Source organism: Opisthocomus hoazin, chromosome 7 (assembly GCF_030867145.1).
Source record: "Opisthocomus hoazin isolate bOpiHoa1 chromosome 7, bOpiHoa1.hap1, whole genome shotgun sequence".
NCBI classification, from domain to species: Eukaryota; Metazoa; Chordata; class Aves; order Opisthocomiformes; family Opisthocomidae; genus Opisthocomus; species Opisthocomus hoazin.
This window is the reverse complement of record NC_134420.1, coordinates 35,333,845-35,359,680: the sequence shown is the minus strand read 5'-3', so window position 1 is coordinate 35,359,680 and position 25,836 is coordinate 35,333,845. Positions and strand designations below refer to the sequence as shown.

At 44.9% G+C, this 25,836-nt stretch overlaps 1 protein-coding gene across 10 annotated transcripts in view; it reads left to right on the top strand.

Moving 5' to 3' along the window:
* The window catches only part of SUSD6 (sushi domain containing 6), a 100,883-nt gene that overhangs the window by 31,924 nt on the left and 43,123 nt on the right, over positions 1-25,836 (top strand). For 9 of the 10 annotated variants that reach the window (XM_075427345.1, XM_075427349.1, XM_075427344.1 and 6 more), the window contains 2 exons: positions 18,388-18,575; positions 23,071-23,100. In XM_075427345.1, the coding sequence (XP_075283460.1) occupies positions 18,455-18,575; positions 23,071-23,100 (151 nt within the window). In that variant the 5' untranslated portion in view covers positions 18,388-18,454. The remainder of the gene's footprint in view (positions 1-18,387; positions 18,576-23,070; positions 23,101-25,836) is intronic. The other variant, XM_075427353.1, reaches the window with a different exon arrangement.

Here is a 25,836-nt window from a genome sequence, read left to right as displayed (position 1 = left end):
CTGCACTGTGGATAAACCAGGCTCGTGTTAGGGCTAAGCAAAACTCCTACAGGAGTGTTCTCATCCTCCTCATTCTGGCATCCTGTCATGAGAAGGACTCTGAGCGTGACTGTCCGGTCTAGAATACTGGCAGCACCAGTTCTGCAGAAAGCCAAATCTGTACTGGTGATGATGGGGCTGGAACAGTGGAAGGGGAACAGGCATTTTCTCTCTTAGCTTGGAAGGAGAGACGTATTACTTTTGCTTTTAAATATGAATGAACTCATTCTCCATACCCTAGTTACTGACCATATGGTATTCCTGGTAAAAGTAGCAGATGTTCCTCTTTTGCTGTGTTCTGCTTTGTTACACAAATTCTCTTTGTGTTCTTTCTACCCCATCTGAAACGGGCTGTAATAGTGTTCAGCTCCAGTGTTTCAGGTTATTGCCCTGAATTTCTAAATGTGCATTTACAAATAAGATGGGGGCTGCATAAAACGTTGCTTGGGTTGTGGATCTGATGCATGTGTGTATATAGGGGGCAAATGAACCCTGCATTCTGGGTCAGTGTGCTCAGCTGAATAGCTTCTCCTTCTGTTTCACTGTTACTTATGGCCTCTGCACTTTCTTCTTCAATATAAAATGGAATGTTTCACCCCACTTTTTTTGTGGTAGTTTGGTTTGGTTTTGCTAGTGAGTGCAATTTCTTTGCAAATCTCCATCACTTTGTATCCTGGAACAGTGTTGTTTTAGTGAGAGAATGGGGATGGTTTTGCACAGAAGTGCATTTTTTCTATATTCTCCCTGCCAGTACAGTTGTTTGTCCTCTTATGTACTCATGAGCTGCTGTTCCAGTTTGGTAAGGGAGAGTAGGCATATGGTGGTGGACTGCAGCAAACATCTGTGAGTGCCAGATAGACCATGGCATCCCCCAGTCTGGATGCAGGAATTAGAGGGTTGCACCCACAAAGAGTTGTTCTCTATTGTGTCTTTCTTTGCACGGGCTATGAAGACCTTGACACAACACTAAGAGAAACTTTGCTTCTTGCTGTTGAGAATGACTCTGCTGTTTGTAAATCTAATTTCATGTGTTCTTTAGGAAGCCTGAGGGGCACATTGCTTTGCCACCAGAGATGCCTTGCCCTAAGGCAGTGTCAGAGGCTGGCAGAGCCGGTGCTGTCGCACGTGCAGATAGAACATGTCGGGTTATGAACAACGCGCTTGGGTGGACTTCTTGTCTGGGCATAGATAGGCAACTCCTTCCCCTTTCCCTGCAGATCTAGCTGTGGTCAAAATTTCTTTCCTCTGTCCAGGGACCATGCCTCCTAGTCTTCTGTGTAACAAAGAGAAGCGTGTGTCAGTATTGAAGTATTTACTGAGAAGGGTGTCAAATAAAGAAGAATGTGATGGTAGATTTTTTTAAAAAGATTTCTGGAATGGGGAGGAAGACTTACTGTTAATATCAAGGAAGCTGACATAGTTTAACAAGAAAAAAATTTTCCGTAGTTCAGTGAGGTATATGGTGATGGGATTGCTTAAGGTGAAACAAATACTAGTTTTGTCTTTCCTTTTTGAGACAATGCAGATACCAGCTTTCTCCATATAGAAATGACTGTGGAACAGTTCAGAGTGTGTGTGTGTGTTTGTGCTCACTGGTTAATGCGATACTGAGAAGAGGCACTAGCACAGGTCTTGCGACCGGTCTGTTGACGTTTTTGTCCCTTACTTTTCTTTGGAAGGCTTCTGGCAGTGGCATGGGTCAATTCTCCTTTGGGGAAAGTATGGGCCTCTAGAGCAGGGATTCTTTCTGTCCTTCTAGTGAAGGAAGCAGAGGTAGGGAGGTGATCAGCTCAGGGCCCAAGGGGTTTGCCTCAGAGCAGGCACTGAAGAAAGATGCAGTACATATCTGCCCTTCCCATCTGCGCTCAGAAACCACTAGTCCTTTCTGGAAGACTCGTGTCTGGGTGCTCTTTGGCTGGCTGTTCTCTGTTTGGGCTGTAAGTCACCTGTGATGGTGTGTTTGTACAGTGCTGCTTAGCATGTGGGGGCTTGTAGTTGCTACATTCAGTGAGACAAGGTGGTCCTGCAGGCAGCTTTAGTTGTAAAATACTGTGACTTGCAGGTAGTTCCACACTTAGCGTGGCCCCTTGGCAGAGCCAGTCAGTGGGCCACGCTGTTCTAAGCATCTGCTCATGGAGGAGGCTGAAACCTAGAGGACTGTTTGAGGGAGGAAGGGTGCGTTCGAGGATGTTGGGATTAACAGTAGAGTTATTCAGTTATGATAGATTGCTCTAAAATTTTAATGCTTTCTTAGCAGAAGATAAAACCACGGGAGTGAAGCCCGCTGATAGCCGTGTTTGGGAGCAGGCTCAGGTTCCCTGAGAATCCCACTGGGGCCTGTTACAAGGATGCAGGGAGGCAGCGATTTCGTGTTTGTCCGTAATCAGAAACGGAACAGCTGCACTGGGGGTGGTAAAATGCAAGGAGAGGCCAGATAAATGCTAAGACATGAAGAACAGACAGAGATCTCTTCTTAATGTGCTCGCTTGTATTACAAAAGTCTTCCAGGTGGTACATACGCCCTTTGAACAAAAAAAAAAGGGGGGGGGGGGGGAGGAAGCTTAAACTCTGATTCACAAGGTCAGTGTTCAAGATGCCTGGAGGTGTTATATAGGGAACTTGTGTTCTCTGTCCCACAACTCCCCACTGCCACTGCAGCACCCCGTTGTCCGTGCTGCATGCTTTGGCTTGGTGTCAAGCTCTTAAAGATATGTTCAGTAGCAGCTCTTGATCTCAGCCAAGGAGGGGGTGTAGACTTGTGCATAGGTTCTGTCTCTTAAGGAGGCATGACTAAACTGGGGAACAGTTAAAAAAAATCCCCCCTAAAACCCCCACTCCCATCCTCCTCAAAAAACCCCAAAACCTACACCACAAAACCTGCACCACAAAACCTGCACGCTTTCTGAAAGTACATCTGGTGTGGGAGAGGGGCCAGTTTGCTCCGTTTTCCCTGGAGAAAGAGGTTCCTGTGTTCCCAGTTGTGGTTGTTCAGGGAAGCCCGGTGCAGGTTTCTGCAGGGTGGCGATAACCCCTGGCATGAAGGAACGGAGCCTCCGTTGGCAGCACGCAGCTGATGTCTGCGCTGAGCTCTGGGAAGCGGGAATACAGCTCAGCCCGTGTCGGGGGTGGTGTGCCCGCACAAGTCCCGCTGGGTTGCGAGTGCTGCAGCCGCACGCCACCTCTGCCAAACGCACACAGTAACTGCCCTCAAAACCTTACAAACTCACTCCTCTCTGCCCAGCGGCAATTTTTTTTCAGTCATGGGAAGTCCTGGAGGCATTGTTAATGAGTTCAGCTGAGGAAATAGTCCAGGGAGCTGTGGGAGAGGAAAGGCTCACTGTTGCGTGCGAAGCGTGAGCTGGAGGGTGTGCAGAGAGGGTGAGGAGGTGTGGTAGTAATCTTAAGAAGGAATGAAAGAGAAATGAAAGCAGAGGTGAAACTGCGTTGTAACTTGAAATTGAGGGGAAACAGCTGGGAACTGGAGAGGGAGGAAAGTCTTAGTCTTTGCTCCTTTCATAAATCTGGTTTTATAAACTAATAAATACCAAGCTTATGTCAGTGACGGTAGCCTCTAAAGTAAAAAGGGAGTTAAATATTTACTGATAAGAATTTGAGAGAAGCCTGTTTCCAAGCAGTCTTGCTCTTTGATTCTTGCTTCTGAGCCAAATTATTGGCATGTTCTGGGACAGAAATAGCTCATGTATCCAAGTGACCTTTTAATTTCCTTTTCAATCTTCTGAATCCACTGTAATGAACAAAGAAAGCATTAAGAACAGGCGTGGTGCAGATTTTATTGCATGTTTGCAATAGACCAAATAACTCTGGATTTCTCTGGGTGTTACATAGCAAGTACCTGCTGTGAGAGTAAGATCACAGGGAACCAGCTGTGGTTCAGATTAAAGAGGTGGTTTCTCTCCATGTGATGGTAGCTCATGGTATCTTTGTAGCAGTGGTCTCTTTTGTTCTGTGTTTATACAGCACCTAGCACAGTGTGGTCTGATTCCTAGGCTCCGATTGCTGCCTCCCTTTGCCCTGCAAATGCTAATGAGGCAAGCAGTGCTTGTGAAGGGCTTTTTCAGCCTACTCGCATACCTGTCCGAAGCAAAAGTTTATCCTTTGGCATGTACCCCAGGCTTTCTGCCTTGTCCCTTGCAGTGACTTCCGTAGGGAGTCAGAACAACTAGCTGTAATGTATGAAAAAGGAAGTTAACAAGCATGTGCTGGAGAGAAGGGGATAAGTAATGATGTTTCAGCTGAGAGGCTTTCGCTGGGAGAGGGGACGAGGGAGGTCCATGCAACGGAAGAAGCAGCAGCATGAGATCAGTGGGCTTTTTATTGCACAGTGTGAAAAGATCCCACAACTAAAATGTGATCTAACCTTTTCTTCCTGTATGTTTTACAAGAAATGTTTTCCATGTAAGGCACAGGAGAGCCTGCTGTAAGGAAGCATGTGGTTGTCATTTCAGAAAATGTGCCTCAGCATTCAAACATAAGAAAACAGACCAGATAGACCTGTGGTAGCTGCAGCCTTTATTGCCCGCTTTTAAGCTATTTAAAGACTAGTCTTCTCCAACTTGATTCTGGTGGAATAACAGGCTTGCCTAAACTCTACTGGCTACTTGTAGGTGAGGAGAATAAGCCAAGCATTGCTAGGGATAGGTCTGACATTTCCCAAGTCAATATAATTTTATTAGTCAGCTGATGGTAAGCTGTAAACCCTCCCAGAAGTCTTCTAGAGCTCTGGTTTGACCACTGGTAGATAATTTCTTATGCAAGTCACCTATACAAAGCAGCCTGCAGTTCAGGTGTGGTTTTAAAAAAGAAGAATTGGTTATGTTAATCACTTCTGTGAAGTTCTTCAAGACTGGTTCATTCCGCCCTGATACCCTTTTTTCTCCCATACTTTTTTCCTGGCATGTAATAGTGGAGGAAAAATTTTCTGTCTAGAAAATGGGGATTTAAGCATTTCTTGTCTAAAGAAGCAAAGGATTCCTTTATGCCTCTTGAAGTTGTTTGCAGACCTTGTGTTAATCTTCTTAAGGGTTGGAATCATTTTTTAGATATTAACATTGGCTAATTCCATGAACCGGGCCTCCCTATATTGATGATGTAAGGCAGTAACATGCATGTCCGCTGTTCCAATCTCCTCCTCGGCTTTTTTTAGGCTTCTGCCAAGTCTGAGTGTCTCATTGTACATATTTTGCTGCAGTGTCTTTCGTGTTACTAGAATAGGTCTTAATTCACCAGTCTCAAACTTTTTGCGTTTTGTGGGTAGGCCTGGGTCAACACTCGTAGAATTGAACCTGGATCCCTCTGCATATTGTCGTCTGTTGGTGATTGGTGTGTAGGTGAGCTCCATAGCCTGCTCTCAGGAATGTGCAGTGGGCATCGAGCATCAGTGTGCGCTGAAATGGCATGGCCCACACAAGGCTGGTTCTTTCCTCTTTCTGCATTTCATCATTCTCGTCAGCTCAGGAGTCGTTCCTGCGGTTAGGAAGTCCGATGGTCAAGGTTATTTTCCCCAGAGAAGAAAGAAAGCAAAAAAGTCGTGTTGGGCATCTTGCAACTGCTGACACTGCAGGCAGTCACCTGCTCTGCTTTTCTCCTTGCAGGTGGAAGTGCCTGCAGTGTTTGCAAGGAATAGTTTAGTGTTCGCTTGATGATGGTGGTGTTGAGGGTGTACTCATCAATTCCCCAGAGGTTGGCCCTCCCCAGAGCCTTTGCCTCTTGAGCAGAGTAACTTTCGATGTCGTGTGATGCAGAGTTCTGAGATAGAAACTTGCTGTTGGTCTAGTGACAAAATCCAACAGCTTGCTTTGGTCAGAAATAAAGATTTCTGAATAAGAGTGCTTCTTCAAAGAACTGAAACTCCTGCTCTGTTACACCTATTTCATAGCAGATGTAGTCTAAATATAATTAGCTTTTTGAGACTTGGTGTGTTTGCAAGGAACGAGTGAAGACTATTGATGCCTTTGATATAAATAAAGCATGGCTGTGCTTGGCAGAGAAGATGAAACTTAAGCTTGATCTCTCAGAAGTTGTTGGTCTCAGTCCTCACCTGCAGGTGGTCTTACCTTTCAAAAGGGCTGGTAATAGCGTTTCACTGGGATTTCTTTCCATTTGCAGAGGTGGTGTGAAGCAGCCTTTGCCGTGATTTGCAGCAGCTATACTCAAGCGCCTCTGAGGAGTGTGATTGGGTTTGGGGGGAAGCTGGAGAGGAAGGTGGAGGCTGCGAGGCTGTTACTGGAGGCCAGGGAAGGGGATGTGGCTGTTGGAGAAAGGGCTTCTGGTAGCTGTTGTGCTCTGTGGTATGCTATAAGGAGGATGGTTTCCACTAAAAATGTGCCTTATAGCATCCTGTGGAGCCTTAATGGAGCTATTTATTTTCCACGATGCAGCCTTCTCTTTGTCCTCCCCCATTTCCCTCTCCATGTTCATGGGCAGAGTTGATCCTGAAGTGCAAAGGGAGACAAAGAAGACAGTTTGCTGTCCAGAGCCAGCGGTTGCTCAGCTCACCCAGAAGAGCAGTTTTAGGTGAGTTAGAATGTGTATAAAAGCAGGCTAGCCTTTTCGCAAAATGAATCTTGTAAGTGGCTCTTTGAAAGATGCTGATGGAAGCCTGGACAGCTGCAAATGACAGACCCCCAGCTCCTCTGGATACTGCTTGCTGTACGTGACATTCAGAATACAATCTTGCCCTGAACTTCATAGGTGGAGCTGCAGATGACATCTGCGTTCTTTTGTTTGTTTGTGTGGTTTTTTTTTTTCCCAACAGTTGTTTCTCTGTGTACTTAGTGCAGAGAAGTGAGGCTAGCTTAAAAAATTTGTCAGTTCCTATGCAGGGACTCTTTCTGGAAACTCTGCATAATGTAATTTTTTCTTGCAGATAAGAAGCAGAAGCTCTGTTCACTTGTGCATATGAGATAGTTACCAATCTGTAGATGTTTAGACTTTTCTGCAAGATATACGTTTTCTGATTTGTAAAGCATGCATTAATTTAAGTGGTTGGTCTGTTTATTTTGAACTGTTACTGCAATGCTGTTACATCCTATTGTCTGTTCAAAAGATGCGAGAGAATTGTTGAGCAAGTTTCTGATACTGGCATCAGGCTAATTGCTCCCTCAACATACACCTAGCATTTGTAGGAACTAACACTTGTGTCTCTATATGTTTTTTTTTTATTTAAAATGGTTGACCTTAGAGGAAGAGGAAATTGGTAACCCTGGAAGATGGGGCGAATGGATTTAGCCTGTTGCCTTTGCAGTGTAAAACTTTGCTGCAAAACAAGAGGAGAACAGTTTTGGTGAGGATGACTGCTGACTCTTGAAAGACTAGATTGCATGTCAGATTGGCAAAATGGAGAAAACAAATTTTATCCGAAGAGTACCATAATAAAGGGACTGGGTAAATTCCCCTGGAGAAACTCACTTGAAAATAGATTAAAAGAACATGAAAATCCTCTGCTGTTGAAAGTAGTTTTAAATCTTTGTCTTGCAGTTCGGTGGGTTTTGCATATTAATTTTCTTATCCTGTAAGCTCTTGTAGCTGATCTCTTTGTACTGCTGCTTGGAGCACTACATTACAGGTAGAAACATGCAGAGGGTGAATTTTCAACTAGCTTGCTTTATACTCATTCTAATAACCTTTATTTAATCAATTCACTCTGAGGGAATCTTGTCTCCAGAGACAGGAAATTGCTTGAGGATTACTGGCTGTGGCAGGACCTTCATATTTATTTGCAAAATGTCGGGGGTGGGGGGGAAATCAGTCTTCCTTTAAAGGCAGTTGTAGCTGGAGTTGCTGCACTTTTCCCACGAGGCTGAGTAGAGGTCGCTGGGAATTCTGTGCTAGAATGTTTTTTCTTGACAGATAGTTTGATGACTTGAGTGTACTCACATAGGACGCTTGGAGATGCATCATAACCCCAAGCAGAGCAGAGCGTGGCCTGCTTCCCACGTGGAAGTACTATTCACTTAGCTGCTAGTGGCTTGGCAGAGTTGTTTCCTACCCTACAAATAGCGAAGAGTTAAACGTGCCTGGTCTCAAATGCCCTTTTTAGGGGGAATGAGGAAGGATCTTCCACTTCTCAGCTCTGTGTGTGTGTGAGGAGCGTGGGGAAGAGGTGGCTGGGGCAGCGTGCGTGGTATCCTTTATGCTGATGTGCCCAGCCTGTTGACATGGAGTATAAGCACACTGGAGAAGTAACAAAATGCAGAAATCCACTGAAGACTCTGTACCCTCTTCCTCTTCTTGCTTGTGTTTCGTGGAAGCTTGTCTGGTAGCTGACCTGTTCAGGGGGTGCAGGACTGTGATAGAGCCAGGAGGGAGCCAGGACCCGGGAGCAGTGTGCTTGGCTGAAGGACAGCAGGTAGTATGTGTGGCTTTCAGGGAGACAGCTACTCAGGTCACTGGCAGGATGTTTCACCTCTAGCTTCTGGTCCCAGTGGTAAAGAAGCATTGCCTGTGGCTTTCTCTGGGGTTTGTCTTCGCACACCTGAGTTCTGGGAGGGCATCTGGTCTTTGGGAGGGTTTTCCGTGGAGTTCTGAGGCAGAATGGACAAAAAGCCTAGCTGTTCTTTGGCGGTCCTGGGTGGTCTAGTGAAAAAGCTAAGATGCAAGGCAGAGGATGCAGGTTACTTAACCTGCTAACTTTTGGGTGTATCTCCTGACCTAGCATTGGCACGTGTGTGATTCTTGCCTGCACGTAGCAGTACTTCGAAGCCTTTCTCACTGTTGCATGAAACTGTAACATTTACTACCAGAGCAAGTTGCTGACTCTTGCTGTCCTGCTTTGTGCAACTTTTTCCACTCTTTTGGTTTCAATTTCATTTGAATTCCTCTAACTAGACAAGCCTGTGTTGCCTTTGGCTGTCGTGGAGCACTCTCACCCAACTTTCTGGCTTTTAATCTGCGTGGAAACCGAGATGCTCGGAGCCCTGATTTAGTGGGAGCTTTTAGATCTAGAGCATCTTTATGCACAGTAAATTGTTTCTGCCACACTTGTGCAATTACTTGGCCCACCATGTTGCACAGTCTGCTTGCGCAAGTCAGAGTGATTCCACACACTACAAGCTTCAGCAGCAGGTGAGGTGGGAGTTTCTTTCCTCTCCCCAGCTGCTGCTTCCACTCGCCCTGGAGTTGTGACGGTGCAAGGACCCAGTTTCCCCAACAAGCTCCTGAAAGTTGCATCAGCATTGTGGCGGGGGATGCTTAGCTGCGAAGTGGGCCTGGGAGCAGCAGCGTGGGGGTGCCCAGTGGCCGGGAGCATGGAGTCATGCTTCAGCCAAGGTAGCAGCGCAGGCGTGTAAGTGCGGGGATGGTGGAGGGACAGGCCTCAGCCCCAGCTGGCTCTGCCGAGGGGCAGCAGTGGTGTGCAAGGGGCAGGCTAGACTACGGGTCAGCAAAGGCTGAGGAACCATAGCTGAGATGTAAACAAGGTGCTGAGAGCTGCTGAATGAACATTTGCTGCCAGGCAGTGCTCCTCGGCTGCCTCAAGACCTGTTGCTTAACATTTTCTTTGAGTTTCTGTTTGGTAGCGGCTAAGCACAGGCCCCTCCTCGAGGAGCTGAGGAATGGCAATACCTGTGACGCTTGCAGGGTGGGGACTGTGGAATGGGTGCAGGAGGCTGTGGGTGTGCTCCCCCTCCTGCTGCAGGTCAGAGCATCCTAGTTCCAGCAAACGGCGCCCATACAGATTTTTTGAAAATATTTTTTTCACTAATAGCCATGCTTCATTAAGTGTAAATGTCACTGACTGGAGGGGGAAGTTGACGCTTCAAATTGACCTTCTGTGGAGATGCAAATTATGGATTTTATTTACCTGTAAAATAAAACCGGTTGGTTTTATTCTGTGGACTCTTACTTCTTTCTGGCGTGCTTCTCTCGTACTCCAATTTAATGGTGGAAATCTTTAATGTGCAACCTTTGAATGGTGGTTGTCAGTCTTGGGAAGCCAGTTTGCCACCCTATTAGAAAGAGACCTGTCCTGGGGATTCTGAATGGCATGCTTGGTCTCGCACCACCAGCAACACGTAATGAGCAGTGATCCTTCTTGGGGTGCCTCTCTGGCTTGATGCTTCTACCTTGTGCTGCTCAAATCAGAATATAATTACAACTGATCCCTTGTTAGAAAATCAAATTAAGCATAGCCTGTTGAGGAAAGCCAGTTAGACAGAAAAGGCTGTGGGGGTCTTGTGCATAGTGATGTGTGCTCTCTGACCTGGTAATTATGAGAGTGATTTACAAGAAAGGAAGCTGTTAGGACTCCTATTTCTCACCCTCTCTTCTCTCAGCCCTTGAGTAATGACTTTTGAGATTAATTTATGACACGTCACCTAGAGTCTGAAAGCCTTGAGTTGAGTGTTGGGGTGGACACTGGTGTGCCTGCTGCTGGTGAGGGTGCCCAGACTGGGAGCCTGCCCAGGTCACCTTCTGCAGCCACCCTCACCCCTGGGCTCACGGGAGAGGGTCTGCGTGCAGGCGGTGTGCTAGTTGTCCTGCAGTTTTAGTTCCAAAGAGTTTGAATGGCGATGCGAAATTTGGGTTTTGCTTTTTCAGTTATACACTTGCAAGAGTGATGTGGCTGGGCTTTGTGGAGCGAAATGTGCTCAGTGCCACTGAGATTGGTCTCTGCCACAGTGAGGGTTTGTGGCAATGCATGCGCGTCTGTGAGGTTAGAACAGTGCATCCGAAATAGGAAAGGCAATAGGAAACATTGAACGACTTTGCTGCTACTAAAAAAGAAAAGGGAAATAGTGAGCTAGTAGATACAAAATTGAGCTATGGTGCTGAGACCTTTAGAAGGCCTGCTTTTCTTTCCCCCCACTTATTGAGGTCTATTGAAGCTGTTTTCTGCCGTGTTAGAATCCTAAATGCAATCTTAGTCGGAACGAGGATTTGAAACTGTGCTTTTTAGCTTTCTCAGTTTGGTCAATGATACTAGGTTGTTGGAAGATGAACTTTTTAGAGGACTTAAGGGACAGTCTTATTTCTCAGAGTTTTTTTGTGGGTGTGTTTATCTTTGAAAAGACCTTTGTGCTGACAGACATCCAAACATCAAAGATTTGTTAACCTGAAGGGTTCTGATATCACAACATGTCTATTGCGGAGAACTTTCTATAGAAACTGTCATACAAATAATAAGCACTGCACAGCAGTTGTCATCATCCCTTGGAAGTGGGTCAGTGGATGTCTTCGTGTTTGGGACGGCAGCTTCTAAACTTGAGCTGTGTCTCACAACTGTGCTTTTAGGAATAAACATAAGAGTGCCTCCATCTTCTAGTATAGTTCCTTATTTAAATGTCAGACTGGTTCACTGAAGTTTATGTGTGGAGGGGTTTGATAGGAAAAAGATTTCCCCAGTGGATGTCCTCTTCAAATAGCTGTGTTGCCTGGTGGTATTGCAGCTGCGTGCATGGGGGACTGATGCTTCTAGCCACATCAGCTGAAATGAAAGCACAAGTGGTAAGGATGGGGAGAAGTGTGTTCAAGTAGTGAGGGATTATAAAATAAGCCTTTACTGTACATGGGCCTTGTGGTGCATTCACCGAAACAGAGTAATGCAACTGCATAAAGGAGAAAAGCATCCTGGATATAGAAGTGACCTTACCGATCCAGTGCTGCTTCAAGAACCCTGTTCTTATTAAAAGTAACATTTCAAACTTGTGTGTCGTTTCAAGAGGTTCTGCCTTTGCACGGCTTTTCTTTATTCTCTTTCCCGAAGCCATTTCAGTTTACTGTGAGTTTTCTTTTTTAGGGTTTATTATTTTTGGAAAGCATTCTGGAACATTTTGTGCATATGGTCCTCGGTAAATGTGCTGTTGTACTGATGAAAGCTGAAAGTATGAAACCTAGCTGTGTGCATTAACCTGTCTTAACTCTCCCCCCTGCCCCTCCACAGCTCTGCTTTTCCTTCGTACTGCTGCCTGGAAGTTCACAGCCTGTCCGTAACTAGCTTCTCCTTCCTTATTTGGAAGGACAATCGGATTTTGATCTCTCAACTTCCTCCTCCCAAGTAAAACAGAAAAAGATTCCAGTGAAATTCTATGACTTTCAAGGAAGCTTATTAAAATTTAGGGAGCAAATGTTATTTAGGGTTTTCTCTCAGACTTACCAAGGCAAGGAGAATTGGATGGTGTTGGTGTTTGGTTGGTTGGTTGGTTGTTTTTTTTCCCCCCCTGTAAGTCATAAAATTCAAATCTTCTGTGACTGTGTCAGACCTGGCATGACAACCACAGTACTTGGAGATGGGGAAGGACTTGCACAAGACTGAGACTGTTTCTAACAATATGTCTCTGACTCTGTTGCTAACAGTTATGGGAGTGATATTTACAAGAAAGAAAACGGGGTCCTAGAGCAAGCTCTGCTGGGGTGTCCTCTTTACTGTGCCGCAGGATGGGAAAGCAAGGTAATTGAACAGGAAACATTTTATGGCTTAAAGGCTATGATGTGAAACAACGCTAATACCTATTGGCGTATCAGAGTGCCTTGCTAACAGTTTGACCCCTGCAGCTGGGTGTCTGATGCGGTCAGTCCTGAAACTAAGTACGTTTTTTGGAGGCCTGCTCTGATGTCTTCTTGGGAAAATGGAATTTACTGGTGCAGTGCACAGATTTATTTGGAAGACGAGTGTGGCTTGTTGGTTAGTTCTTAAATCTTTAATATATCATACAAAAGGATGGCACTTAAGACTGTAGGAGATGCAAATCTGTGAACTATGAGTGACAGTGGTGTAGCACCGGACTTTTAAAATGTGCAGTGAAAATATGCTTGCTCTGGTTTTCCTTGAGGGATCCAGGAGCCCCTCCTTTGGTTGACTTATGCCCAGTGAATTCATCCTCCATACTAAATGTCTTCAGAATTCCCCAATATATCTTGTGGTTCTCAGGGGGATACTGCATAGAAAATGGTTGGGATCTGAGGTGTTGTCTTCTTTCTGGTGCTTCCTGGATGTGCGCAGGTGTTTCTTAAAGAGGCTCTAGGCCTCTTTTCCTGTTCATTTCCATTGACTGGATAATTAGGAGCAAAGGAAGCCAGCAAGCAAGGTGTCCTGAGCAGCGGCAGTGTGTTGGGGTCCTTGTTATGCTTAAAAATTGTCCTGTACCTCACACTTGGGCTGAGGAATGATAAACCATTTGGGATTAATCCACAACTGACTTCAGAGTTTCCATCATGCAGTGGACGTTGAAGGGTGCTGAATACCTCCCCTTTTCCCCACTGGCAAACCTTGCACCTCTTCTTTGCACACCTTGAAGAGTCTGTTCCTTCCTTGTTCCTTCCCTCTGCGGGGCCTGTTGGAGTTGCAGCTTGTTTGGTCCAGTCAGGAATATCTCTGAGCCTTGGCTGCAGCAGGGAAGAAGCTGGTATACAAGGGCTTGCACCCAACCGCTACATGGGTTGTTTACTTTTTCTTATTTTCTCTCTTCCTCTTCCACCTTTGCCAGTTACCGTGGATAACTGAGAGTTGGCCATGCTGAAAAGTCAGATGATTAAGACTTTTCTAAACTGCCTGCAGGTAGTTTGGAATGCTTTATTATTTCTTTGTGTCCACTTTAACTGAACTGTGAAGTTATCCCAAAATGTTAAAAATACAGTTCTGTTTCTGAAAGCTTTCAATTAAACTGGTTTAGCTACAGAAAGTAAGTAGAATTAGGGATTTCTTTCCTCTACTGGCACTTGAACTTGATTTTTCTGTAAATTTTCTTATTAAATAGCCAAGAGGATGACTTTTTTAAAACCTGACTGTTTGTTGAAAGCAGACAAAATAAGGATACAACAAAGCCAGCAACTAAGGGTGAAGGTTAAATCCTCTGAACCACAGCGCTCGCATTAGGTTCCACCTGCAGTGTGACTGTGAGGCAAGGACAGTCCTTGTGCTTAGCCTTTCAAAAGGTGTGCTGTGCACCCTTCATCACTCATCCTGCTGCCAAGATCTTCGCTGTGTTCATTCAAGAGACGGCAAACAATTTCTGAGTGTTGTTCTGTGAGGGGGAAACTATGTGAATAAAATAGAGATTTCTGATGTGTGTGAAGATAAGTAATTTTATTTTGGCAAGTTTCAAGTATGGTATTTAAAAGCAAGCCAGTAGCATTCCAAACATACTGAACGCTTCCTTAAACAAACTGTGAAGAATCCAGGTTGAAGACCTGTTTTCCAGCAGTGGTGACACAGGACATAGCTGTGCCAGGCATCCTGAGCAACTGGAAAGCCTCAGACTGTCCCATCCAACCCCCTGACATCTCATGTCCTTGGTGTACCAGAACCACCTGAAGCTGGTTCTCTTTCATGTCCTGAACACGTGACCTTTCAAAGAACACTCTTTCGTGGGGACCTAGGAGTCCTGCTGTGACAAAACGGGAAAATCAGAAAATCAATTGTAATCCCGGGAAAATGCATGCATGCTTACGAAAGGATCTTGGATTGAGGGATACTAGTTAGAAGCTTCTGAAGGTCTGCAAGATAAGTGGCAGAGGTCCCCAAACAGTTTAGCTTAGAAAAGCTCCTGTGCGTCATCTTTGGAAGGGGCTGATTGTGGTTTAAGAGCGAGCGGAAAGTCTGGCCTGAGTGGTTTCAGTGGAAGCTGAGCCTGCTTCAGGGAGTTCACGCAGAAGCAAGATGCTGCTCCTTGTGCGAGCAGGGCTGGCCATGCAGCGGGGTGGACTGGTGCTGAAGCATCACTGGGAAGGCTGCTTGATGACAAGACTTCAAGAAGAGGAGGAGCTGGGGGCGGCTGTAACCTGGGAGTAATTAGTGCTCTTTCCCTGGTGCATAAGCATTCCCTGAGAGGGTGTGTGGCTATTGACTTTGTGGCGGTAGAGGATGGCTTATTTTCCTATCCGTATTTAGTAGGTGTTTTTTAAAGTGCATGTTAAAAAGAAAGCAAAAAACCCCACCACCTTCTATTGACTGATGTACTGTTAACAGAGAAGAATCTCCTCTCCCCTCCTTACTGTATTTATGGGAACTGCTGGCTATACTAAATATTATCTTTGAAAACATCTCTGTTTAAACTCCCATAACCCTGAAGCCCAGGCTATGGCATGTGAAATGGGTCTGCAGTGTCCTCACTCTATATACTCATGCTGCTGTTGGCTTCTGCCTCGTCGTTTCTAGGATCTGTTAAAGAAACCAGCCTGTTCCTTATTGCTGTGTGTAAACAGGGCATCGCTTTGATTCACATGAACCCAGGAACTGTTAAGCTGTGTTCCTGAGAGTATGTCTCTGACAAATCTGTGTGCTCTCCAGCGCACTCCAGTTAACTTCTGGAGGTGGAGGCCTGAAGAGTTCTTATGAAAGCTGCTTCCCCCTGAGCTGTAGGTACAAGGAATTTGCTAAAAACAACAGTCAACTTTCAGAGAATTGAATGTCTGTCTAAATAGCTTCCCAACCACCAGCTCCCCTCTGGGAAGAAAAGATACCTTCTTATCTGGCCAGAGTCTCTTTCATCTTCTAATTTTGCCAAGGAAAAGCCAAGGCAGGGAACAAGTTTTGTAACTTGGCTGAAGCCCGAGGGAGGATCCTCGCAGGCGGTACCTGTGCCCATTGTCTCCTAACACTTCTGAGGGGTTTATCGATGCTATCTCCCACTAAATGGTTTTGCTGCCTTTGTGTCTCCCTCAATTCCCACACCGAACTAAATCAGCTTAGTGGGATGTTACTGTAGGCGTAGCAGTAGCAATCTGCAGCATTCCTTGTGCAGCAGCCCTGTGCTTCTGATGGGCAGGATCCCAGATAACCGGGGACCTGAGTGACTCCGTAGCTGAAAAGGGATGGGGAAAGAGTGCCCGACTTTAGAAAGGAGTGAAACAGTGCTGTGCTTTGGAGCAATCTGTTACTGAATCGAGGATAAGCAATCACTGATTGCCCAGAAGATGTTCTTGTTTAAGGTATCTCTGACTTGGTTGTTGTTCAGAGACTAGAACTGGACTGCTGGCTTCCAGGTGCAATCTTTGGGAGAGGCAAACGCCTCTGGGACAGGGTCACACACCTCAGGCGGCTCAGCAGATCCTGTGGTCATGGCAGGCCCTCTGCCTTACCTCTGCTTCTGGCTGCTGATACATCACCCGGCAAGCACTGCTCCACGGGCAGGGAAGGCCACCTTTAAAAGATAACTTGGCAAGACTTGCAGGGTTTATTATACTAATGAGGCTTCATTAAACTGGAATGGGAAGGACAGACCTGTCCCGATCTAACCGGAAGGACCTTTTGCTGGAGATGGTGCATTGCTTGGTCAGAGCTGTAATTTGGTGTAGAGCAGTGACTCTTAGAAGAAAGCAACCAGCTGTTGGCCTGGGGCATAGGCCAGATGCTGGCCTCTTCCATTTGAATTCATATTCAAGATCCATGCGGGAGACCTGACTGGAGAGGAGGCGGCAGATGTACAGACTAGCTGGCTTGGCTTTCTTCACAGAGGAGTATTTTTTCATTCCATGGTCTAACGGTTGCTGAAGGAATTCTGGCAGGTGAGTGGCAGCATCCTTATTCCTTTCTGCATGGTAGGAGTTTGGCGAACAAAGCACTGACTCCTCGTCTGCGGAAGACATAAGAAATCTATAGGCAGTGCTGCAGATGCAGAGTGGGATAGCTTCCCTTCTCTCCCTCCTCCTCTGAAGGAAGCAAGAAACAAAAGGGGCAGACACAGAGTTTATTGTCGCATCAGCTCCAGACTTGCCACATGGCAGTTTAAATGTCATCTTGAAATGACATTTCAAGGCGGGGGTGTATGCAGACAAGAAATTCTCCTTTGGTAGAAACTGACTGACTTGAGAGATCCAGATTTTAAAGATAGACCTTTTGTGAAGTAAATATGAGCAAAGTAGTGATGTGGAACTAAGGAAACCCTCTTTTCACTAGGATGATTCCAAGTTTAATGACAAATCTACATATTCCCTCCCATTATGTAGCTTCTTTTTTGCCCGAGTAATTGGAAGTGTGAGTTACGGCTGTTTGAGTCATGTGTTTCTCTGGTCAGTGCTGGCATGTTGACTTCTCAGAAATACTTAAGGATCTGAAAGTCATACTGTCTTCCCTAGTAGTAGGAGCACTAACTCAGGTCTCCCATCTGTTCTCACAGGATATGAAAGAGTAAGATACCCAGCTTTGCACCTCTCAGATTTGTTTGGAGTTGTCTAGCAGTTTTGAATTTCTATGGGAAACTTCGCAAAAAAAAAAAAAAAAAAAAAAAAATCCCCTTTCAGTATGAATATCCATTTAACTGAAGAAGCTGTGGCTGAATGGGATTTCTCTCAGAAGTATTCCCATGGTCAAATGTAAAGAAACATTATTTTCTGCAAGATTTTTTTTTTCCATGAGAGCTTTAGATGTTGGTGTAAGGAATAGCATGATAGAAGTGTTGAAATGTGTCTCCATGCGGTTCTTTGTTAATTTGTTTTTTAATCCATCACTCATCCAGTTGTCTTTATCCCAGTTTTCTCCTTCCTCCTTTGAAAAGCCAGTACACACAAATTTTTGAGTCCGAACTTTTTCATGAGCGTTGGAGTCATGTATGACTTTGTTATTCATCCAGGTCCAAAACTACCGTTGGAGGTCTTGCAGGCTAGAAACCATGTTACGTTGGTGGGACATGTGTTCTGCTGGGTCTTTATTCCTTCATTAAAATCAAGGAGTTCAACTTTGTGTTTTCTTGATCTCCCAAGTGTGCTTTGTGTGTGTGTACGAGTCTGGTTTTGCTGTGACAGTGCCTGATAGGCTATGGCTGAATCCCTCAGTCCTCAGGTATGAGCAGTGTCACATCCTGTAATTTTAATTGCTGTGCTCTGTGCTGCCAGAACATTACACCTGAGGTTTGCAAGCTGTTTACATTCCTCCTCACAAGCGTGTGTTCGCCTGCCTGCCGGCTGGCTGTCAGCTTTGCTGTGCCTCTCCAGGTGGCTGAAGAAGCGTAAGAAGTGTTTGATTTATTTATCCTAGCTGTCTTGTACAGTCTGCTGTGTCTTGGAGACCTTCTGAAAGGTGATGGGGATGTAGGAAGGCAGGGTCACTTGAAGTTATTTTGAAACAGATTGTATAGATGCGGTATCCTCTGGGGTTTTCTTGAAAGGAGAAGCTAAAATTAATTGTAAGCTAGGCAGTCTTCACACCTGAATTATTAGAGGGTGAGTGAGAAGTTTTGGTCTGTCTATAATGCAGCTCCTTTTCGTATTTTCTGTGCAGCAGATTGCCTTTTCTGCTCCGGTTTCCTTGTGAACTGTGAATACTTTGTAAGATGCCTGAATGCTAGAACATGCAAAAGGTCGCTCTTGTTTTTTCCGAATTTCCCCTTTTCCCCCTCTCCCCAGATGTGTAGGTGTTTGGCTCAACACTTACTGTGTCTTTCTTTGTTTTTGTAGACTGAGGTGCTCCTGATCAACCAGATCTTTCGGGAATTTTTTAAAAAGAAACTTCGGTGGGTAAAAGATGTGCCATGGAATGGTAGCACCAAAGAACAACACAGGATCGACTCTTTCCTTGACTAGCCATGGGTTGTTTCTCCTGCTAGTTATCTTTGGTACCTTTATCTTGGAAGCACAGGCAACAGGTAAGTGAAACCTTTGCATATGCTGCAGGGAGGGGGAGAAGTAGAAGTATGGAGTTGGCCTTATATTTTTATGAGGAAGCTGGTGATGATTGATGCCTTTGTACACATCTTTCAGTACTCACAGGAAAACTTCCATAGCTACTTGTTAAGTGAAGGGCAGTGTCTGAACTGAACGAGTCTTGCATATTAATAAATAAGTGCTTGCCCTTTACCCTGTCATTTTGATTTCTCCAGCTTTTTTCCCCTCTGTTCTCATCCCTCCACTGCAGCTGGGGGCACTTTGACTGTCTCAAGAGCATGCACCATGTTTTGGTTGAGTGAGATTCTCATGCAGACACTACTACCTGTATGCCCTGTAGCAACTGCTCGTGTGAAGTGGTTCTGGAAGCACAGACTGTCTTCAGCTCTTCGCACAGCTAATGAATCTGTTCAGTGTTTCCTTGTGTGCTATCTTCTGACACCTCAGCACCTGCTAACTGCACCCCTCTTTTGGATCCTCTTTGCAGTTTGAGGTTTCCCCCCCTCCCCTTTCGAACTTCCTGATGATGTTTATCTGATGGGCAAGTGTGGTGGATAATGTAAATAGCAGTGCAATGGGATGATATGTAAAATGTCAGCAGAGATGAGGGGATCTGCCTTTTAGAAATGAGTGGAAGAAGAAAATGTATTGGATGCTCAAAAGGTAGTACATGAAGTATGTGCTGGTTTACCCAGTATAACCTGAAATAAGTCTTTTTTCTCAGACCAGACATGATGTGGTTTTTGTCAGTAGAGAGATGCCTGATCAGAAGTGTCATGGGATGGAAGGCATAACTTGTGTGCTCTTGCACAGGGCTTTAAAGGTGGTTAGTCCCAAAAAGGCACATAGATTTGACTTCAGCAGCTGTTGCAATGCAGAGCAGCAGCATGCCTTTGAAAACACAACCTCAGTTCTCGACATAACTCTAAAAAGTCCTATTTATCTGACATGTTGTGGCACCTGAAAATGTCCTGTGACCAGCACTCCTCAGCATCAGTTCAGTGAAGCCTGAATTGGCCTTTGTGTGGTAGAGCAGAATAAATGTTAGTTGCCAGATACACTCATAGCCGAGGTGATCCTGTATGGAATCCTGCTGATTCCTGCTGGTGCTGGAAACTGCTGGAGGAGGAGTTGATCTCCTTTTAGTATTTCTGGCTCTCTGAGTTGGAAGGGAGAGGCTGCTGACATCTCATATCCCAGGCTTTTACGTCTTCCTGGCCTGATTTTGGCTTTGTAGGTAAAAGGGACACACATGAGAGAGTGACAAATGGACAAGAAGTGATAGCGAGAGTGGGAAAGGGACAAAGTCTTTGTGGATCTGGTCGATCCTTGTTTTTTTCCAGTCTTGCTGTTATTGGTGGTAAAGTCACTGCCTCATTTCAGATGTAGGCCTGCCAGATATGCCTCCCAGCCTGGGGTTGGAGTGCACTGTCCCCATCGGAAACTCCAGTTACGTGCTGCAGCGCCTTCAGATGAGTCTGTAATCAGTATGCAAATGCCTTGTGCTACACAGGGCTGCGGCATGGAGGAAGGCAGCCACAATACTGGCAAACCTTTTTAGTATCATTTTTGAGGCATCCAGTCACATTAACGAAAGCACTACTTAAGCATGTCGAAAGACCCGAGAGTGGTTCTGTGCTGTTTCCCTTTCTGTCTTTTTTTTGATTCAGGACCTGAAACCAGCTGTGGTAAACTGATCAAGGCAGATCATCAGCTAAATAGGATTATAGCGGCTAGGCATGAACCATTTCCTGCAGGGGAAGTGAGAAAGTGAGTGCGTGTGGAGGGGAGCCCAAGACCGTAGCAGAAGGCAAGATATGCAGGGGAAAAAATCCTGGTGGAGGGGAAGGGCTCGCTGAGGAGCGCTGCTGTGTACAGGTTTTCTGAGACTGGGAGGTAGCAACCCAGCTGGCAGTTGCTGGGAAGGATGGGGGTGCGCAGTGATGCGTCATGGGCCCAGAGAGCTGCACCTGCAGCAGCACGCCAGCCATGAGTAACATTAATGAGCGAGTCTGCCGAGGAGCAGAGAGCCAGATGGAGAAACAAAGAATACTGGCGAGACGCTTGGAAAATCATCTTTCCCTCATCTTTGTCCCCCAACCACCCCACCATCCTCACTTTATTACTTCACATAGCAAAATCATTCAGAGCAGGCAAAGCAAAGTGATGTTAACACGAAGCAAGAGATTGTATTAAATCTCTTGGTGGTAATGCTTGTCTTGAATGTGAGGCCAACATGACATGCTCACAATTGCTACAAAAGGCTGGAGAATGTTCTCATGAAAAGACAGACAAGCATGGAGACAATGGCTGGCTCAGCTCTGAGTGAGAAAGAAGAGCTTGTGATTCGTATGTTTAAAACCATATGATGTGTATTGTATTGCAATAATTTTGCTGTTTATAAATTCTATTGCTTGAATTCCAGGAGGCTTAGAGATATATTCATGTTCTGGGCAGGAATGTGTTCTTTGCCACGTGCTTAATGCAGAGGGCAGACTCATTTCCAGTCAGTAAGCATCTGGTCTGTCCGCTGGTAATAAATTGGTTTTATTTATGCATGGATTTTTAAGAAAAATCTTCAGTACTTTGTCTTAAGCAATCTATCTAAATATCCTGGAGTGCCATGAGAAAAGTGTGATAAGTTGCTTAGTCACTAAGCACACTGCAGAATTTTGGGAAACTGCTCCCTTTTCACAGGAAGATATCCATGAATATAAAAATAACCGCTGCACATATTTTAAAACAAAACAAATGCAGCATTTGGTGATGGGCAAGCAATGAAGCTGTGTCAGAAGAGGAGGATTTATGGAAACTTCAGTGCTGTTCAGAAATTTTTTTTGAGCTTTATGACTGTTGTGCCTTTTTTCCCCGTCTGGCAAGTTCTCCCAAGATTAGTTGGGGGGAATAATGAAATAATGAGCAGGCAAGGAGCCTTGGAAAGCAAGGTACTGAAATGCTGCGGCTTTAGTTCTTCGTCTGTCTCTTCTGTTTCCTTTGAGGGTTCATCTGGAATGTAGCTAAGAGCCAGGGTGCTTAGTAGATAGACGTGGAGAATTTTTGAAGTGTTGGAGAAGAGCGATTTTGTCTGCTTTTCTACAGATAACGCTTCTCCATTCTTTCTTTCTTTGCTGTGATTTTTTGTTTTTCTCCTTTCTCCCATCTGTGGCACTTAAGGTTATTCCCAAGCTCTCAAAGGCCTTATCTCATTCACATTGCTCCTTCTCTCTGGCCAGGCTATTTTTGGAAGGATGATAGTGGATCAGAATAAGTTGTTCATGAAATTTTAATATGTAGTCTCTAAAATACTCTGAAAGCTTCCTATCATTTGTGTTCCAAATGGTGTAATCTCTCTTGGATTCATAACCAGCTCTGTCAAAAACCTATCAAAAACATAAGTTGGGCCTTTCGTTATTGATAACAACATCACCTGGTCCTGGGAAATGCAAGCAGAGGTGTTGGTTAAAAATATTAAACATCCTGAAATAAGCAAATATCAATACCCATAAAGGCGACAGTTTAAATATTAACCTTTAAAAATTAGTAACAATACAGGCTTGGTGAATCTAAGTCCATTTAGATTTAGACACAGCCTGATTTTTGTTGACTGATCACGTGTGAAATGCTATAAAGCTAGCTCTTTAATTTTTAGGGTTGCCATTAAAGTGATAAATTGAGCTTGAATAAACTGAAACGACTTCATTCCTGTGTGTTGTCTCTGACGCAAATCCAGCCAATCTGCTGCTTGCTGTTCTAAGGTCTTTTCAGTGCCAAGGTTATTCTGCACAGAAGCTCTTGGATACCGCTGGTATTTGTTTGCATTGCATAGAACAGCTTGTTAGAGCACTCTCCAGTCATTGAGCAGATTCAGACTTGTTCCTATGCTTTGAGAATCTGTGCAAAGCAGAGGTTTCCTTTGTCTCTAATTATGCAGCTGAAAGGAAGGTGTTTATACAGCTAGGGATGAATTCAATGGTCATAAAAACAAAGACCCTATAATGTTGGATGGCCAGACAGAAACGTGGGGAGGTGTCGTGCATGAACAGAGATCTTGATTCTAACCCGCGTGCTTCGTGTTAGTGCGGGTTTGGAGAAATAACAAGGTCACTCCAAAGAAGTGTGTAGTTCTCCATCGAGAGAAGGGGGAGCAGTTTCAGGTGCAGTTCCTCTTTTCAGTCCCTTTGGAGAGCTTAGTAGGAGCGTGCAAGAGCATGGTGAGGAGCTGCAGAATAATGGCCAGGCCACAAAGGTGGCTAGGAAGCAAATGCGAACGGGCCCAGAATTAGGTTATTCAAATAATAATATTCACACTGTTACTACACTGATCCAGGCAGTGCTATTTAAGTAACTGGCTTGAAGGGGGCAATAGGGATCTCAGGAAGCTGCACAACTTGTTTAATTTTAACCAGTTCTAATGGGTGAAGGATGAATTAAAGCAAGCATAATAGTAATCCCGAATTTTTCTTTGGTCTGTCCTAGGTCGGCTCAGCAAATCCAAAGGACCTGCATGTGAGTGGGCTTATCTTCACCGCTGTGCTATGAGAAATGAGTGTGATGTTTTACTGGTTAATATAAGTGGCTAAGAGCTAGGATTCCCATTATACTTCTGTTGTGTTGGATAGGCTGAGATCCATCTCTTTGCCCCATTTACATTTTTGTCCCTTGTATTTGGGTAAGATGACTGCCCTCAGTTTGAGAGGGAGATCAACTTCATATGTTTCGCTGTGCGTGAAGGTATCCCTTCTATAGCATTCAACTTCAAATGACTCACGAAAAAACAAATAGTATAAATATTAAAATGCAGAGAGAGATGCTGCTTGTGAGAGTTTTGAGAGGCTGCCAGAGAGGACTGAGAGGACAAGGGAGGGCAAGCTAAGGCAAAACCCCTTTTTTTTCTGTTAATCAAGAAAGGTGAACATTTCATCACAGAGCATGACTCTGGATATATTCCATTGGATAATCCTGCTTTTTATTTCCTGTGCTCAGAAAAAGTGTAAAATCTCCTCTGTGTGCCTGTTAAGGATATATGTAACTTTGGGAGGAATTGGGAATCATATTTGACTTCTGTATCTGTTCTAAATACATAAAATTTGGTGTTTATCTTTGTTGAACTCTGAAATTTGATCTATTTAGTCTGAACTTTCCCTTCTCCTCCTCCAAAAAACAAAAGGAATACAGGAACAGAGTCTGAGGGGAATGGATTCATAATGAAGTATTCAAAGATGCGGGAGGGGAATTTTACCACCTACCAAACTTTGGTCTTCAGAGAGCGGGAGGTGGGAGAAGAGCTGATGGAGTCCTCTGAATCCTGGATTTTTGTCCAATGCCTGAATTTCACTCCTGACAAGGCTGATATCACACACATGAAGAGGTTTCCAGTTCTTGGTCATCGCTGCTAGCAGGAGAATAAGGTGCTTTAGGAAATAACTCAAGAGTTTTCTGGTCCAACTCACCTTAGCTTCTTGGGCTAGAATGAGAAAGGTGGAAGCTGATAGGAGCTTCATCGTAGAGGGAAGCAGGGGGGCACTGAATGGCATGGTTTCTTCTCCAGGAGAAAGCATTTGTGAACTTCAGTCCGTGTTCTGACTTGTCACCATCCTGGTGTCCCTTAGTGACTGTTGCCCACTATGTTGAAGATAGAGACTTGTGTGTCATCTTATGCAGCTTCCTTCTATGACCGAGTCCTTCCTCTCTTATCTACTTGAGTTTGGGTTTGTTCCTTGTCTCGTGGGAAACGTGCTGACAGCAGGACAGAAGAAAGTGTGCTTGCTATCACCTTGTGCCGTTTGACAATTCCTTTGCTGCTTCTGTCCATTTTGAGTCCTAAACTGGTTACCATTGCAGCTGAGGCATTATGTTTTTAGGATATGATGAATGTTTTTCATCTGTGCAAGCCACGTCTGCCATTGCTTCTCCAGCTCTTATATTTAACTGTAGCAGCACAAGCAGTTACCACCTCCTGTTTATGCTGCTAGCTATTACTAACTCTGCAGTGGGGATGGCACAAGAAGTAGTAAATTTGCTCTGGAACTGTGGCAAACTTCAGCCTGGGCTGTTACTGCAAGTACTGCTGGAATAGCTGGTATGTCATGTGTAAAGCAGTGTAGTAGAGATGTCCTCAGCATGCTTACATGGGTGATAAGGGGGAAACAAGTGGTAGGGCAAGGTGGTTAGCTGTAGACTGTCAAGTCTTCAGTTTATGGCTAAATCTGTCAAGGCCCTATGTTAAACCCAGCAATCTGTGTCCACATGAGGACTGCTAAAACACTGCTGGTAACAAGCCGCAGATAGTCGAGTGAAGGTAGGGCACTGAAGACACTTGAACAGCAGGCTCAAAAATGCTTGTACCTTCATGGGAGCAATTGGAACCCAGGGGCAGGATTATGGCACTGTCTCAAGAGGTTGTACCTGCTTTTCTGTGTGCACTGATCTGCATCTAAAAAACCCTTTTTCTTCTAAAGAACTGAAACCTCTGGAGGGTGTTCATCTTCCTCTGCAAGCAGGAATTCCCCTGAGGCTCTGCATCTGCAAAGGGTTGTACTGGAGTTGGAGGACTGTCAAATTGCTTGCTTCCAGATGGTGTTGAAGGGATTTTAAGTAATTGCTTAGGTATGGGGCTACTTAGATGAGTTATAGGATGGGCTAGAAGGGGCTTGTTGCTAAACTGTTGAAGAATAAAATGAGCTTTTTGGCCCAGCCTAGTACAGTGATCCTTTTAATATGGAAGGGGAAGGGGAACTTTTGGAGTTTCTGTGCTGAGAAGACTGCTGAATCTCAAGAGGTTGTGGAGGTGCACCCTCACTGCTTGTGTACCTTGGCCTGGCTGGTGCTCGATGGAGATGCCTCCTGTGTTCCTTCTTTATAGGGCCAATGCCATGAATGCAAGGATAAGTGCATTTATCCACTTGGCATGGTAAGAAGCATTTCAGGGGAAGCAGAAGCCAAAGAATTGAACAGCAGGGTAACAAAAGAGCATCTTAAAGTCCTGTGGGCTCAGCGTTTTAGGTCTAGGCAGTGATTTTAATTCAATGAGGAAAATCTTTCTTGTTTGAGAGCAGAAACATACATTGCTACTGCTTTTGAGATAAATCTTTTACTTTGTCAGTAAAGGCAGAACCATGTCTGATCTGAAAAATGTTGCCTTGCTGTAGAGTGAGATAAGCATCTCTGGTGGGTGTTGTCTTGAGTTTTCAACCCACAGACAGGGAAGAGACACGGTAGGCCTGACACATGCAGAGTCGTAAC